We start from the raw sequence: 17,806 nt of genomic DNA on the forward strand, positions 1-17,806 counted from the left end.
GAATTAAAAGACAGTAAAGGGGAAAGAGGCATTGCTGAGAGACGTGGGTACAATAGATACAGTGCTTAAAGCTTATGTCACCAGGCCTGATAGAACTGTCTTCCCAGGAGAGTTAAGAAAAAGGGTGAGAACTGGAGAGACGGCTTCATGACTAAGAAAGCTTGTGTCCCATTCAGAGGACCTGAATCGGGTAGCTTACACCCACCTCTGAATCTAGCCACAGGGAATAGCGCACTTCATCTGAGCTCTGGAGACACTACACTCATATGTACACATGCCTACACATAGACACACATATGTAGACCTCCTTAAAAATTAATGATTTTCAAAGATTGGTGTTGATTGAGCAGATACCATGAATCTGGCATGAGGTTTGGCTGAGTGGTATTGCTGAGCCCCATAGTGGGATGAGATCTTCACGAGGAAGCGTGGCTATAGACACATCTAAATGGTTTAAACCACATGCAAGTTGGATTCCTAAAGCTATAAAGCAATCAGTTTTCTATGCCATTCACAGACAAATGTGGCAGGATTTGTGTTGAGGTAGAATTTCTGGAGAACAAAACTGATAGAAAGCTAAAGGCTACATTGGTGCGTTTCTGAAAGGCTTAGAAGATGAGCGACAATTCACAGAGGACAGAAACGACAAAACACTGTAAGTAAATATTAAACTTGTCCTAGGACTGAGTTGTTATTCTCCCTAGAATGCTATGTGTACATTTTCACCCCTGAAAGAAAGTATACTTGGAGTGAACACTGTCGACTCAATCTGAGGCCTTTTCAAGTAGACAGGACTGATGAAAAGGAAAGGGCCATGGTACTGGCTCAAAGCCTGTCAAAACCAAAACGCTAGTCCCAGAAGCGAGTATGGCAGGCTAGAGTGTGGCCCTGCTTCCCCTTGAGCCTGAGATGGGTTAAATAGCAAATGCTATCTCAATAGCAACTGTCAGAGTAGGCAAACGTATAGGGAGTCTAGAGCAGCGGTAGCACCCCAGAATGAGGAGACTGGACAGTGCATAGAAAATGACTGTGCATTATAGACAGCTATTTGGAATAGTGTCTCCTAGCCATGATACTGCCCAAAACAGGATTTTTGACAAAATAATTGATAAAAGTGGTGGGAGGTGTCCTAGCTTGCTTTCCATTTACTGTGATAGATGATGACCAAAAGCAACTTGAGGAGGAAGGGGATAGCTTGACTTATACATCCCAACATAGCCCATCGTTGAAAAAAGCCAAATCAGGAACCTGGAGGCATGAACTGAAGCAGAACCCATGAAAGAATACTGATTATTGGCTTTCTTCCTGGGCTCATGTTCAGCTACATTTTTTGCTTTTCCCAAGACCTCCTACCCAGAAGTGGAACCAGCGATGGTAGGCTAGGCCCTCCCACATCAATTATTAACCAAGAAAATCATTAAAATTATGGACTTATTGTGGGGGGTTTGAATGAACATGGCCCACATAGGCTCATGTATTTGAATGTTTGGTTGACAGTTGGTGGACTGTTGGGAAGGCTTAGGAGGTGTGGCTTTGTTGGAGGTGATGTGTCACTAGGGCTGGGCTTGAGGTTTCAAATGTCAATGCCAGGCCCAGTTTCTCTCTCCCTCCACGTCCCTCTTTTCTTCCTTTGCTGTACCCTGGCCACCCCCACCTCCAACTTACTGATAAAATGTAAACTTACAGCTGCCACTCAGGCACCATGTCTGCTGCCATACTCCCCACCATGATGGACAAAAAATAACCCTGTAAAACTGAAAATCAGAGCACTGGACTGAGCTCCCAAGATCCAGTTGAAGAGTGGAGGGAGTGAGAGTATGAGCAAGGAATTCAAGACCATGAGGGGGTCACCCACTGAGACAGTTTGCTTGAGCTAATGATAGCTCATCAACTCCAACTGGACTGGGAGTGAACGAGCATGGGAACAACCAAGCCCCTCTGAAGGGGGCTGACAGCTGGGGCAGACTGAGGGGCCACTGATAGTGAACTGGGATGTGTCTCTACTGCATACACTGGCTTCTTGGGATCCTATTCTCTTTGTATGTAAGCCTTGCTCAACCTAGGTGTAGTAGGGAGGGCCTTGGACTTTCCACATGGCCCTCTCTTAGGAAGGGGAGTGGAAGAGGGGAGGGAGTGAGAATTTGGATTGGTATTTTTTTAAGTAATCAAAGAAATAAAATAAAAGCAAAAAAAAAAATGCAGAGCAACCTGAAAAAAAAAAAAACTGAAAGCAAGCTCACAATGAAATGTTTTCCTTTCAAAGCTGCCTTGGCCATGGTGCCTCTTCACAGCAATAGAACAAGAACTAAGACACAGGCCTCTTGGTCGATCTGATGGAGGCAATACCTTGACCAAGCCTTCTTTTTCCCAGATATGTCTAGGTTTGTTTCAAGCTGTTCAAATCTAACCAGTATGGGAGCATTTTCTGCTGTATCTGACATTCTAAACAGTTCCTTTTTGTACGTTCCTAGCTGCCCAGTTCTGACTAGTACGCACTTTTAGCGACCCATCATCTTGGGCCTTTAGCTATCCTAATCACCCTTTGTAAAAATGTTTCCTTAAATGCTAGTAACTCTTGAGTGTCTTATATATCTATAGAAACATTTGGAAGGACAATGAAAACATCAGTTGATGTTAAACAAAGATACCGTATAGGTTTTTGTTTTGTTTCGAGATAGGGTTTCTCTGTAGCTTTGGAGTCTGTCCTGGAACTCCCTTTGTAGACCAGGCTGGCCTCGAACTCACAGAGATCTGCCTGCCCCTGCCACCTGAGTGCTGGGATTAAAGGCGTGCGCCACCACCGCCCGGCTACATATAGGTTTTTAAAAAGCTACTTCCAGGTACTATAATATTACTATTACTGTCAGGTTTAGTCTGTCATAGAAAGAAACTTATTTGTTTTGAAATAGGCTGTGTCTTGCAGACACTCATAACCAGTTACATTCCCGAGATGGAAGTGAGTGTTGCTGTGAAATAATGTCCGGTGCTCTGACAAACATGAACAAATGGCATCAGACATCTCCATCGCCCTCTCCAAGGCTCAGAAAACATCACAGGAGAGGGTGTGACAAATATAAAAGTCAGAGAAGCGAACTGACCAGTGTGCATCTCTTTTCACCACATTGAAAGACACCTTCTTGGAGGGAAGCGCCTATGAGTCAGGATACTAACAAAATTTAGAAGCCTCAGGAAATCCCACGAAAGTTCCAAGATTTATAAGGACACCCACCCAACCCCCAAGATCGAAAACCCAGAACACAATTTCTGAGAAGAGGGTACTGTCCAACTGTCCAAAATATCTGCAAATTGTTCAGGGTGCTCCAGGAACACAGTGCCCACTCATCATGTTCCATGCTGTGGTAAGCTTCCTGGCGACACAACTGCCACTAAGCAGCCATCTCTGCTCCTGCACACAACCTCTCATCTATGCTCCTAAATGCAACCCCAATAAACTCATTGGTTCACTGAACTAGACTTTGGTGAGATCATATCCCTAATCTGCCATGGGTGCCCTCTCTGCACTGAATAGAACTTTGCTTGATTCTTTTCAGGGAAAAAAAATCATGCAATAAGAAAAAAGTGAAGACATGGCTGCAATATGCAACTCTACTATCTAGGGGAGCATCTCAAATGATATTGAGTTAAGTGCATTCACATTCAATTGGTGAAATAAGGGACACACAGAGAAAGGATAAATTAATATAAAGTATGATTTGGACACAAAAGAGAGCCCTTTGGTGGGTGTTAATATTTTTAAACTGGTTTAAACAGGAGGTATCTTAATGGATAATGCTTAATTCTCTAAAACATACTGTAGCCAGCAATGAAACCCTGGCCAGAATGGGGAACCGTAGTGGGGCTTAAGTGTTTTTCATGGTTTGAAGATATAAACGTGAATATCAAAGCTTCCTGGACCTCTTGGAGTAAGTAGAATCCTAAGAATAAAGGTCATCAATTTGTACTGCCGTTGTTCTCTATAGAAACAGTGATGTCATGAAATTGAAGTTCTAGTACCAGCTGGCAAGTAAGGCTTTAGGAGAGTATGGAGGGTTGAGGAAAACCATACCATCTTGAGGCAGACTGGAAGAGTCATCGCAGCATCCAAATTCTCCAGAAAAGAACCACCCAACCATCCCAAATGATTGCCTACTGCGGTACTGTAAAGGTAGAAGCTTCCTTTTTGGCTAGAATAGGAGGTGTCTTGTTAGTATTTAAAACAGCCTCGAGTTTTTACTCTTCATTTTATTTGGGATAACTAAAAGTGACTTTGGTCAAAATTCCTCTCTTTCAACACAAATCTACAGATCTCTCGCTACATAACTCTGGTACTGTAGTGAGAAATTCAAAGACAGGTACACTAAACTGGGAAAGCTTTCATTTCCAAAGCCTGGGAGCAGTTCTGTATGTGTAAATTATTCTCAAAGTCTAGTAGAGAAAGGAACGGGATGCTTGATACTGAGAGGTTGTAAACTGTGTAAAATGTTATGAAACACATGTGCCCAACAAGACATAGTAAAAATGTGGCCTACAGCAGGCAGGTGAGCATACTTTGGATACAAAATGGTTACTGAGCTTTCCGGGTGTGCCATGCCTTTGCTCAGGTTGCAACATACTGGGTATTGTGACCCAACAAAGCCCCCTCAGCATACCCCAGGGCCAGAGCCAGCCAGAGCCATCAGTCTGGTCCAACAGCTGACCGGGGTGGCAGGCAGCTGCAAGTGCCTAAGAACTTGGCACTGCCCACTTCCATCTAAAGGGGCACATCTCCCTTCTGGGTGGCACATATCCAGCCAAAGGTCCAAAAGAACTCCATCATCAAGGTAATGAGTTTATACCTTTTATCTTTTACAAATTTTGTAAGATCCAAATCTCACAAGGTATCTCTTAGCCTCCGGCTTTTTTGAAGCTAGTACTTGTTCACTAGCTCTTCAAAAAAGAAACCCTCTCAACTGAGGGTACAGGAAGCCCTTTTCTAAGAGCTTTTCAAAGTTTTGTAGAGTTTCTTAATTGGAAGCATCCCCAAATCTCTAGGGAAGCGATCAAAGTAAGTATTGTATAAGAAGATTGTCACTTGATAACTTTTACCCAAAAAAGAGGTCAAGGGACACAGGGAGAAAGAGGGAGGAAGGAAAGATGGGGAAAGAAGAGAAGGAGGAAGAAAGGATAGGAAAAGAGGGAGGGAGAAAGAAGAGGGAGGAAAGGAAGGGAGATGGAAGAGGGAGAGTTGTAGATGGGGGAGAAGGAAGGAGGGAGGCAAGAGGGCAGAAAAGGGAGAGAAGGGGAAAGAGGTCTGAGAGAGGAAGGAAAATAGAGGAGGGAAGGGGAGAGGGAGGGAGTTAGAGGAAGTATGTTAGATGTAGAAAGGAGTGGAAAGGCACAGAGGATGGGGAAGGGGGGGAAGAGAAAATAGAGGGAACAGGAGGAATGGGAGAGAGGGAGGTTGAAGAGAGGGGGAAACAAGGAGGATAGAGAGTAAAGGAAGGGAGGTGGGAGGGAAGGAGGATGGGGAAGGAGGGGTAAGGGGGAGGGAGGGGAGGGAGAAGGGATGAAGCGGAGGAGAGGAAGGAAGGATAGAGAAGAAAGGGAGGGAAGAGAGGAGGAAGGGAAAGATGGAGAGAGGAGGGATGGAGAGAGGGAGGAGAGCTGAAGAGAGGGAGGAGGGAGGGAGGATGAGGAATAAAGGGAGGGACGAGGGAGTGGAGGATGGGGAATAAAGGGAGGGAGGAGGGAGTGGAGGAGGGAGAAGATAGCAGGGAGGGAGGAGGGCTGAAGAGAGGGAGGGAGGATGGAGAATAAAGGGAGGGAGGAGGGAGTGGAGGGAGGAGGGATGGAGAGGGAGGAGGGAGAATGGAAGGAAGGAGGAGGGAGGAAGTACAGAGAATGTTCAGAGGAAGAAAGGAGGGAGGGGAGAATGGGAAGAAGGAGGAAGGGAGAGGGATGGAGGGTGAAGGAGAGAAAGAAGGGGAGGGAGAATGGAGAAGAGAAGGGGAAGAGCAAAGATAGGGGCAGGAGAGAGGGAATTGGAGGGAAGAAAAGCAAGAGATGAAGGAGAGAGAGGGAGGAAGTGGAGAGGAGGAGAGGGACTAGGGATAATGATGAGTAATGGAAGGGGAGGAGTGAGGATAGGAGGGAGGGAGAGAGAATTTCAAAGGAGGGAAAGAGGGAGGAACAAGGGACAGGGAGTGGAGTTAGGATGGAAAGATGAAGTGGGGAGGAAAGAAGGGAGGGAAATGAAAGAGGACAAGAGAGGCAGAAGGAGGGAGGGTGGATGGATGAGGAAAGGAGGCAGGAGGGGGATGCGGGAAAACAGAGAAGAGAAGGAAGAGGGAGAACGGGGAAGGGGAGAAGAGGAGGGAGGCAGGAGCATGGAGGGAGACCAGAGCAAGAAGGGAGGAGGAAGGGAGAAGAGGAGAGCCAGGAGGAGGGAAAGAAAGAGGAGACAGAGGGAAAGAACAGAATGTGAGACTAGTTTGAAGAGCTAGAGGGAAGAGGAAAGATCTAATAATCTAGTAAACTGAAGAAGAAAATAAACTTTTTATATGTGTAAAAGTGAATTCCACAGCCCTCTAATACTTAGGAGAAGAAATTTATCTCACTAAATTCTGGAGAAAATACAAGTCCCAGACACCAAAACTCTCATTCAGTTGGGTAGACATAGATTACAACATATAACCCCTAGTCTCTAAACTTAAATTTGCTTCCTCATGCACCACTTTTCCTGCTGGTATCTTACTTATGTCAATGTGATGTTACCATGGATCAAGATACTTAGTACCACATATTTTAACAAAAGTTATTGATCCTGTGCCTTAAAAATTTCAGCACCGTTCCCCACTTTCACTTCCCTCTCTGTGATTCTTAGCTTGAATCTCTATGAAGCAGATGGGATCAGCCCCCCCACCCCCACCCCTAGGAGTTTTATTTAAATTGACTTCATTTTATAAACCACATATAAGAATTTCACGTTTCTTTTGCTTCTTCCTAAAGATGTCTGACGATATTGACTGGTTACACAGCCGCAGGGGCGTGTGCAAGGTAGATCTTTACAGCCCAAAAGGACAACAAGATCAGGACCGAAAAGTGGTAAGATACAAACTGACTTCAAGGAGTATATATATATGGGTATATACTGGAACCCAAGATAAACTCATGGAAGCTGATATGTGCTTCTCTAAGCATCTGAGCACAGTAAGGGCTTGCAGGGTCCAGAACAAGTATACATCACACAGGGGTGAATCAGAGGAGGGGCAGAGTGGGGAGTGATGTAAGTCAGCTGGAGAGAGGGAGGAGTGGGGAGGGAGGAGGGCCTAAGAGGGGAGGAGCCTAAGAGAGGGAGGGGCCTAAAAGGGAGGAGCCTTAGGGGAGGGGCCAATAGGGGTGGAGCCTTGGGGAGGAACCTAAGAGGAGGGAGGGGCCTAAGAGGGAGGAGCCCAAGAGGAGAGGGAGGCAAAGGGGCAGAGCCTAAGTGGGAGGGGCCTAATAGGGGAGGGGCCTAAGAGGGAGGAGCCCAAGAGGGGAAAGACTAAAGTGGTAGAGTCTAAGTGGAGGAACTGAAGAGGGAGGAGGTCCAAGGGGTGGAGCCTAAGTAGGAGGGTTCTAAAGGGTGGAACCTAAGTGGGAGGGCCTGAGAGGAGGGAGGGGCCTAAGAGGGAGGTGGTTCAAGGGGCGAAGCCAAAGTGGGAGGGGCCTAAAGGGTCGAACCTAAGGGGAGGGGGCTAAGAGGTGGAGCCTAAGTGGGAGGGTCATAAAAGGTGGAACCTAAGTGGGAGGGGCCTAAGAGAGAGGAGGTCAAAGGGGAGTGGCCGAGGGGCAGAGCCTAAGTAGGAGAGGCCTAAAGGATGGAGCATGAGTGGGAGGGGCCTGAGAGGAGGGAGGGGCCTAAGAGGGAGGCTTCCAAAAGGGGCACCTGGAGGGTGGAGCCTAAGTGGGAGGGTCCTAAAGGGTGGAACCTAAGTGAGAGGGGCCTGAGAGGAGGGAGGGGCCTAAGAGGGAGGCATTCAAATGGGAGGGGCCTTAGGGGCGAGGCCTAAGTGGGAGGGGCCTGAGTAGGGAGGAGCCTAAGAGGAGTGAGGGGCCTATTGGGGAGGAGCACAAGAGGGGAGGGGCCAAAGGGGCAGAGCCTAAGTGGGGGTAACTAGGAGGAGGGAGGGGCCTGAGAGGAGTGAGAGCCCACAGAGAGGAGGCAAAGAGGGGAGGGGCCTAAGGGGCAGAGTCTAAGTGGGAGGGGCCTAAGAGGGAGGCATCCAAGAGGAGGGGGGCTAAAGAGGTGAAGCCTAAGTGGGAGGGACCTAAGAGGGAGGAGCCCAAAAGGAGAGCATGGCCTAAGGGGGAGGAACCCAAGAGGGGAGAAGCCAAAGGGGCAGAGCCTAAGTGGGGAGATCTAAGAGGAGGGAGGGGCCTGAGAGAGAGACCAACAGGAGAGGGGACCTAAGGGCAGAGCCTAAGTGGGAGGAGCCTAAGAGAGAGGAGCCCAAGAGGAGAGGGGGCTCAAGGGGTGGAGCCTAAGTGGGAGGGGCCTGAGAGGAGGGAGTGGCCTAAGAGGAGGAGTCCAAAAGGGGAGAAGCAAAGGGGGCTGAGTCTAAGTGGGAGTGGCCTAAAAAGTAGAACCCAAGTGGGGGGCCTAAGCTGGAGGAGCCCAAGAGGAGAGGGAGATCCAAGGGGTGGAACCTAAGTGGGAGGGTCCTAAAGGGTGGAACCCAAGTAGGAGGGGCCTGAGAGGAGGGAGGGGCCTAAGAGGGAGGCATCCAAATGGGAGGGTCCTGAGGGGGTGGGGCCTAAGTGGGAGGGTCCTAAAGGGTGGAACCTAAATGGGAGGGGACTGAAAGGAGGGAGGGGCCTAGCAGGGAGGTGTCCAAAGGGGAGGGGCTAAGGGGTGGAGCCTAAGTGGGAGGGTCCTAAAGGGTAGAACCTAAGTGGGAGGGGCCTGAGAGGAGGGAGGGGGCTAAGAGGGAGGAGTCAAAAGGGGAAGGGTCTAAGTGGGAGGGGCCTAAGAGAGGGAGGAGCCCAAGAGGAAAGGGGACCTAAGGGGTGGGGCCTAGGTGGGAGGGGCCTAAAGGGTAGACCATAAGTGGGAGGGGCCTGAGAGGAGGGAGGGGCCTAAGAGGGAGGAGACCAAAAAGAGAGGGGCCTAAGGGGTGGAGTCTAAGTGGGAGGGGCCTGAGAGTAGGGTGGGGCCTAAGAGGAGTGAGGGGGCCTATTGGGGAGGAACCCAAGAGGGGAGGGGACAAAGGGGCGGAGCCTAAGTGGGGGGCTAGGAGGAGGGAGGGGCCTGAGAGGAGGGAGGGTCCTGAGAGAAGGGGAGACCAAGGGGAGTGGGGACCTAAGGGCAGAGCCTAAGTGGGAGGGGCCTAAGAGGGAGGAGCCCAAGAGGAGAGGGGGCTCAAGGGGTGGAGCCTAAGTGGGAGGGGCCAAAGAGGAGGAAGGGGCCTAAAAGGGAAGAACCCAAAAGGAGAAGGGGGCCTAATGGGTGGCGCCTAAGTGGGAGTGGCCTAAGGGTGGAGCCCAAAAGGAGAGAGTGGCCTAAGGGGGAGGAGCCCAAGAGGAGAGAAGCCAAAGGGGCAGAGCCTAAGTGGGGAGATCTAAGAGGAGGGAGGGTCCTGAGAGAGGGAGACCAAGGGGAGTGGGGACCTAAGGGCAGAGCCTAAATGGGAGGAGCCTAAAAGGGAGGAGCCCAAGAGGAGAGGGGGCTCGAGGGGTGGAGCCTAAGTGGGAGGGGCCAAAGAGGAGGGAGGGACCTAAAAGGGAAGAGCCCAAAAGGAGAAGGGGGCCTAATGGGTGGAGCCTAAGTGGGAGGGGCCTAAGGGAGGAGCCCAAAAGGAGAGAGTGGCCTAAGGGGGAGGAGCCCAAGAGGAGAGAAACCAAAGGGGCAGAGCCTAAGTGGGGAAATCTAAGAGGAGGGAGGGGCCTGAGAGGAGGGAGGGTCCTGAGAGAGGGAGACCAAGGTGAGTGGGGACCTAAGGGCAGAGCCTAAGTGAGAGGGGCCTAAGAGGGAGGAGCCCAAGAGGAGAGGGGGCTCGAGGGGTGGAGCCTAAGTGGGAGGGGTCTAAAGGGTGGAACCTAAGTGGGAGGGGCCTGAGAGGAGGAAGTGGACTAAGAGGGGGAGTCCAAAAGGGAGGGGCAAAGGGGTGGAGTCTAACTGGGAGGGGCCTAAAAGGTAGAACCTCAGTGGGAGGGGCCTAAGATGGAGGAGCCCAAGAGGAGAGGGGGGGTCCAGGGGTAGAACCTAAGTGGGAGGGTCCTAAAGGATGGAACCTAAGTGGGAGGGGCCTAAGAGGAGGGAGGGACCTAAGAGGAGGGAGGGACCTAAGAGGGAGGCATCCAAATGGGAGGGGCCTGAGGGGGCGGGGCCTACGTGGGAGGGTCCTAAAGGGTAGAACCTAAGTGGGAGGGGCCTGAGAGGAGGGAGGGGTCTAAGAAGGAGGCATCCAAAGGGGAGGGGCCTAAAGGGTGAAGCCTAAGTGGGAGGGGGCCTAAAGGTGGAACCTAAGTGGGAGGGGACTGAGAGGAGGGAGGGGCCTAGGAGAGAGGTGTCCAAAGGGGAGGGGCCTAAGGGATGGAGCCTAAGTGGGAGGGGCCTAAGAGGGAGGAGGCCAAGAGAAGAGGGTTTCCAAGTGGTGGAGCCTAAGTGGGAGGGACCTAAAGAGTAGAACCTAAGTGGGAGGGGTCTGAGAGGAGGAAGGGAACCTAAGAAGGAAGGGTCCAAGAGAGGGGCCTAAGGAGCATAGCCTAAGTGGGAGGGGCCTGAGAGGAGGGAGGGGCCGAAGAGGGAGGAGTCCAAAAGGGGAGGGGCCTGAGGGGCAGAGCCTAAATGGGAGGGGCCTGAGAGGAGGGAGGGGCCGAAGAGGGGGGCCCTAATGGAAGGAGCTAAAGGGGAGGAGCCTAGAGGGGAGGGATATAAGGGGAGGGATATAAGGGGAGGAGTCTAAGAAGTGAGGGCCTAAGAGATGGAAGGACCTAATAGGAAGGAGCCCAAGAGGGGAGAGCCTCAGAGGGGAAGGGCCTAAGGGGAAAAGCCTGAGAGGGGCTGAAGAGAAGGAGGGGCCTAAAATGGAGGCTCCCATGGGGAGGGACCTGAGAGGGGAGGAGCATAGGGGGAGGGAGGACGTAAGAGGGAAGGGGTCTAATAGGAGTGAGGTGCTTAAAAGGAAGGAGCCCAAGAGGAGGAGCCTCAGATTGGAGGGGCTTAATGGGAGGAGCCTACCAGGGAGGGACTGAAGAGAGGGAGGGCCTGAGGTGGGAGGGACCTAATAGGAAGAAGAGACCTGAGAGAGGAGGGGCCTAAGAGGAGAGTGGAGCCTAAGAGGAGAGAAGGCTAAGAGGAAAGAGGGGCCTAAGAATGAGAGGAGCCTAAGAGGAGGGGAGGAGTGATGACTGCCTAGTAACCAGCTTCTATTACCTAATACTAATTTTTTTCTTTTTTTTTTACCTAATACTACTTAAGCCATAATGTTTGCTAACAGTAAAATAGCACATCTTGAGAAAGACTGAGGTAATAGAAAATGACCTAAATTTGAAGTTAGGGGAATTCAAATTTTGGTACAAAACCAGCCTTTTCACTTGTGCCAGTTGGGCCATGTCATCTCAGGGTTTTTTTAAATCAATAATCATGGATATTTTCTTTTTGGAACACTCTTAAAATGTACATATACTATCAGTTAATTTGCACAAGAATTTCATGAGGTAAGTGCCAGTATCATCTCCAAGACAGAAATTGTGACCCTTCTTCTGGAACATGTCTAAATTTGCCCTCCTAATGTTGTGCAGATATGCTTTGTGGACGTGTCCACCCTGAATGTTGAAGATAAAGATTCCAAGGTGGGTATTTCCCGTTCAAAGTCGAAGAGGGTGAAAACTGAGTGAGAAGGGTTTTCTGTGAAGTATGATGAAGGGCAAGGGAGAGGCAGAGGGGAGGAAAGGGGGAAGCGATTCAGGGGGAAGGAATTCACGAGGAAGAGATTCAGGGGGAAGGGATTCAGGGGGAAGGTCCAGGGTATCTGCTTCTGAATTTATTGTTACTCTTGATAATGAATTTCATTTTAGAAGTCACAGCAGTGGTTGGGCTAAATAAAAACGGGTACACATAATCTGTTCAAAAGGTGGTAAGTAACAGATGGCTCTTGAGACTGATAGTCTTGAGGGTCATCAGAGGACAAATCAGCAATTTGGGGAAATAACCTTGCCTAATTCTTCAAAATTTGTAGCACTGAAACCCTGCCTCTTCTGGAGAAACAAATAGATGATGGGAGACATGACCTTCATGCTATGAACTTGTAGCCTAAGGGGTGGAGTAGCTTGGAGAAATCTCAAAAATCAACTTTTTAATAAAAATCTCACCTTTTAATTCCACAGGGTGCTGCTGGTTCCAGGTCTGAAGGCGAATTAGATCTGGAGAATCTGGCAGAAAAAGAGATTATTGTGATCAAGGACACTGAAAAGCAAGACCAGTCTAAGGTGACTTAGCCTCTAAGTTTCCATTACTCCTAATTTCTAGTGCCCAATATTAAGTCTGAAGACTCTGGGTCACAGACAGTAAGGAAATGGTTGTCCAGTGGGTCCACCACCCTGGAACACATGACAGTCTAGAAAACACAGGACTAAGTTCAGGGCCATGGTAAGTTCCACATGGAGGTATTTTTAACGGGTGTTCGTTAAACACAAAGGTTCAGAATACCCCCTTTAACTTGAAGGTATCTACTCCAAGCATAACCTTGCTCTCCTTGTTCTAAGAAAGATGTACACATAGTCTCAACCTTGCTGATTGTACTACACTTATGTGTCTCATATTGCCCACCATTCCGTAAGGAATAAAGATAAGAAACAGAGAAAACACACAACCAAGAATTCGAGTACCTAGGAGCTAACATACACAAGTTGCTGAAAAGGTTTAAATTAGAAGCAATGAGACTTGCAGACTATGTTCACACCCCAAATTCATTTGTTTTTGTGTATTTCGAATTACATGTCAGGCTCGTGGTTCTGAGAGGGTACCGAAACACATTCCTACAAGCCTGGGTGACTGGTAACGAAAAGAATATTTGGCTTTAATTCAAAGAAGTCAAAGGCTTTCTGTTCCCCGTCTCTAGATTCATACGTCATATGCAAAACATCATTTATGATTTCAGAAAAATTTGAAATGAGGCCAGTAGCCCTGAAAGAAGTAAAACAACTTAAAGAACACTCTTCAAAGACCTGGGAATTATGCGGGGGTGGCCAATTCCATCATATACTCTTTAAAAGGCACGGCTTGGGGCTGGAGAGATGCCTCAGAGGTGAAGAGCACTGACAGCTCTTCCAGAGGACCCGGGTTCAATTCCCAGCACCCATGTGCCGCTGCAGCTCCAGTTTCAGGGCATCGGACACACTTGCCTAGCCTCCACAGGCACTACGGATGTAAGTGGTACAGAGTTACATGCAGACAGACTACACATACACATGAAATAAAAACAAAAATAATTTTAAAAAGAAAAAATAATGGTACGACTTATACCTAGGGTTTCTTTGTAAAAGAGCAGCCCAGGCTTCTTGCACACAATAAACATCACTTTGATCATAACTTAAACCTATTTCGAAAAATATGGCCTTATGACAAATTTCCATGGATTCAGTAAAATAAGAGGAGGCAAAACAGAGGCAAAGAGCAAGGTATTTCTTAATTAATAAATTAAAGTTTTACATATACATTTATATAAACATAAACAATCACATATAAACATATATAACATTAAAACATTCATATCTACCTAACTAATGTATTTAAAGTAATTTATACAAACAAAGATACACACATGACTAGCCACAGGTCACATAAACACATACATGCATTGATAAATATACTGACTGACCTTTACATAGACAACATATACAAAGACATGTGGGCAGATGTACTGATATACCCACATGTGGGAAGCATAAACACCCACATTTACATTAATGCACACAATGTATAAGCACACATTAACACTTATAAACCTTGATCAGAACACAGTAGCCCTAACAAATTCAGATATTGACATATACATTTATAAATGCATATGGAAAGACCTATGTGCATACACAATCATGACTGACATGCATACAGACATACATAAAGTAACAAATATTCACTAACACACTTGTTTGATACTTTGATACATTGACACAATTGCAATTATATACCTATTTATGTTCACAATACATTCAAACATCTTATAAATGTAGAATAAACTAATAATTGTAGAATAAAATAATAATGTAATGACATGAAATTGTTATTTTAAACAATAAAATTGTTATTACTTAAAACACAAATTTGTGATTAAACAATTCATAGTAGTGAGTATATTATTAAAATTGACAGGAACGTCTTAACATATCCAGACATACTGCTATACACAAGTGTATTTTTCCATTTGCTAGTATGTACGAAATGCATGCTTGTGTTGGCTTACACAGTAGACATGCATAATACATACATATGCATATGAAATTGGCAAACACATTGGCAACACTTACAAATAGTTATGTCTACAAGCATATATACTAACTCTGAGCTTCTGTTGCTATGTGCTTGGATGTTCATTAATGGATATTAGACGCTAATGAAGTAAGCCAAATCTCTAATCTATTATTTAGAAGCTATCTCTTCTAATAAGAAAATCAAAAGGCAGAAGTAGCCTACCCAAACTCTTCAAACACTTATGGAAAGGTGTTCTTCTTTTTCTAGACGGAGGGATCTGTGTGTCTTTTCAAACAAGCTCCCTCCGATCCCATAAGTGTCCTCAATTGGCTCCTCAATGATCTCCAGAAGTATGCCTTGGGTTTCCAACATGCATTAAGCCCCTCAGCCTCTAGCTGTAAACATAAAGTAGGAGACCTAGAGGGCGAATATCACAAAATACCCTCTGAGAACTGCTACAGTGTGTATGCTGATCAACTAAACATGGATTTTTTGAACCAAGGATCTCAAAACCTACGCCTAGAAATGGCGGCATCCAAAAACACCAACAATAACCAAAGTCCCTCAAACCCTGCGGCCAAATCTCCTAGCAATCAGAAGTCAGTTGCCACCCCAGATGGAGAGTGCTCTATGGACGATCTTTCCTTCTATGTCAACCGATTGTCATCTCTGGTGATTCAAATGGCCCGAAAGGAAATCAAGGACAAATTGGAAGGAGGAAGCAAGTGCCTCCATCACTCAATTTATGCATGTCCAGGAGAAAAGGGGAAAACCAGCCCCCGAAGTGCTGTTAGCAAGATTGCTTCTGAGATGGCCCATGAAGCTGTAGAGCTGACCTCAGCAGAAATGCGCGGAACTGGCGAGGAATGCAAGGATGGTGGCCGGAAAACCTTTCTCTATAGTGAATTATCGAACAAGAACAAGTGTGGAGAGAAGCAGATGTGCCCAAAAGATAGCAAAGAATTTGCAGATTCCATCAGCAAGGGGCTCATGGTTTATGCAAATCAGGTGGCATCTGACATGATGGTCTCTGTTATGAAGACTTTGAAAGTGCACAGCTGCGGGAAGCCAATTCCAGCTTGTGTGGTCCTGAAGAGGGTGCTCTTAAAGCACACCAAGGAAATTGTGTCTGATCTGATTGATTCATGCATGAAGAACTTGCATAACATCACAGGAGTCCTGATGACAGACTCAGACTTTGTTTCTGCTGTCAAAAGGAACCTTTTCAATCATGGAAAACAAAATGCAGCAGACATCATGGAGGCCATGCTAAAGCGTCTGGTCAGCGCTCTTCTTGGTGAGAAGAAGGAGACTAAATCTCAGAGTCTGGCGTATGCAACCTTGAAAGCTGGAACTCATGATCCGAAATGCAAGAATCAGAGCCTTGAATTCTCAGCGATGAAAGCCGAGATGAAAGGAAAAGATAAATGCAAAGCAAAAGCAGATCCATGCTGCAAGTCACTGACAAGCGCTGAGAAGGTCAGTGAGCATATCCTCAAAGAGAGCCTCACTATGTGGAACCAGAAGCAAGGCAACCCAGTCAGGGTGCCTAACAAAGTCTGTGCCAATAAAGATGAGAAGAGAGAAAAGATCAGTCCTTCCACAGATTCACTGGCCAAAGATCTGATTGTCTCTGCCCTCATGCTGATTCAGTACCATCTGACCCAACAAGCAAAGGGCAAAGATGTTTGTGAGGAAGATGGCCCTGGTTCCTCCATGGGATATATGTCCCAACAAAGTACACAGTATGAGAAGTGCGGAAGTGGCCAGAGTGCTAAATCACTCTCAATGAAGCATTTTGAAAGCCGTGGAGCTCCTGGACCATCCGCATGTGGGAAGGAAAGTCAACTGGATTCGCAGAAGCTGGATATGTCAAACATGGTTCTGTCACTGATTCAGAAACTTCTTAGCGAGAGCCCTTTCAACTGTGACGAGCTACCTGAAAGTGAGAAGCGTTGTCCTGAGTCTAGACCAAGCAAAGCAGCTCCCGTGTGCAAGAGACCTGAAGATCAATGCCCAGACAATTCAGAACTGGACTTCATCAGTGGGATGAAGCAAATGAACCGCCAATTTATAGACCAATTGGTAGAATCCGTGATGAAACTATGCCTGATCATGGCAAAGTACAGCAACAATGGAGCAGCCCTGGCTGAGCTGGAAGAACAAGCAGCCCTGGCAGCTAGTAGCTCCAGATGTGGCCGTGAAGGTGCCATGTCCCAGTATCAAGATGCTCCTGGCCCTGAAGTTATCGTCAACAATCAGTGCTCTACAAGTAACTTGCAGAAGCAGCTGCAGGCTGTCCTGCAGTGGATTGCAGCCTCTCAGTTTAACGTGCCCATGCTCTACTTCATGGGGGACGATGATGGACAACTAGAGAAGGTAAGAAATGCATTAAGGCAGAATGGGTGGATGTGAGCAGGATAGCATTAATACATAACCACATTCTCTATCACACACACACACACACACACACACACACTATTGCAGTTCCCACATTAGATAGATTGCAGAGAAATCACATAGTTAAATCATTTTCAGTACAGGAGCTGAAACGAAAACATGAAATTCTCCTTGCACCCATGCCATAGTTTATTTTAAAGGGATGGAGAGTAATGGCAACCCCAGCCTTAGACCTAGAAATCTGCACAGACTAACTTGAGGGTCTGTGACCTGGGGAGAAGTACTCAGTAAACACAGCTTCTTTTCAGAAGGCTTAAGGAAAAGGAATAGGTATGTCAGCAGCCTCCAGTTCTGACTTTAACCCAGTAGACAGGCACATGGAGATGACAGTTCACTTTTCCTAGCAGCTCCTCGTTCTGAAAAGGATCCGATTACTCAAGCCAACACTGCTTTCTCCACAGCTCCCTGAAGTTTCGGCCAAGGCAGCAGAGAAGGGGTACAGTGTCGGAGACCTTCTTCAGGAGGTCATGAAGTTCGCCAAGGAACGACAACTGGATGAAGCCGTGGGCAACATGGCCAGGAAGCAACTGCTGGACTGGCTTCTTGCTAACCTGTAAGCTGAGAGCTCCTTCGACTCCCCTCCTTCGTCCTCTCCCCGGCAGCAATTTCCACCCCAGCTGGAGCCACCCTCACCATCAGGCTGGTGACTGCACAACTGTGATCACTTTTACCAATACATCTGAGCAGTTGCACTGTGAAAATACTGGGTGCCCTCCCTGGGCAACATGAATAAAAAAAAATTAAAAAGGCAGTTTTCTTGATCTGCTATATTGGAGGGAAGGGAGGGGAGATGGGTTCCTTTCCCATGGCTCGTGAGAGTGTTGGATTTGGGTCCAGATACCACTCTGGGCTATTTTCTGAGCACCCAAGACACAAAGTCCCTATGTGGTCTGTTTTACCAAAACCTCCATT

At 47.5% G+C, this 17,806-nt stretch overlaps 1 protein-coding gene across 1 annotated transcript; it reads left to right on the forward strand.

The window, feature by feature from the left end:
- The first annotated feature begins 4,138 nt into the window (after positions 1-4,138).
- Akap4 (A-kinase anchoring protein 4) lies at positions 4,139-17,451 on the forward strand. The gene is made up of 6 exons (XM_057760407.1): positions 4,139-4,165; positions 6,988-7,083; positions 11,764-11,814; positions 12,349-12,450; positions 14,702-16,813; positions 17,296-17,451. Exons 1-6 carry the CDS (start codon positions 4,139-4,141, stop codon positions 17,449-17,451), a joined length of 2,544 nt encoding a protein of 847 aa, XP_057616390.1.
- The last annotated feature ends 355 nt before the right edge of the window (positions 17,452-17,806 follow it).

This window comes from Chionomys nivalis, chromosome X (assembly GCF_950005125.1).
Source record: "Chionomys nivalis chromosome X, mChiNiv1.1, whole genome shotgun sequence".
Taxonomy (NCBI): Eukaryota; Metazoa; Chordata; class Mammalia; order Rodentia; family Cricetidae; genus Chionomys; species Chionomys nivalis.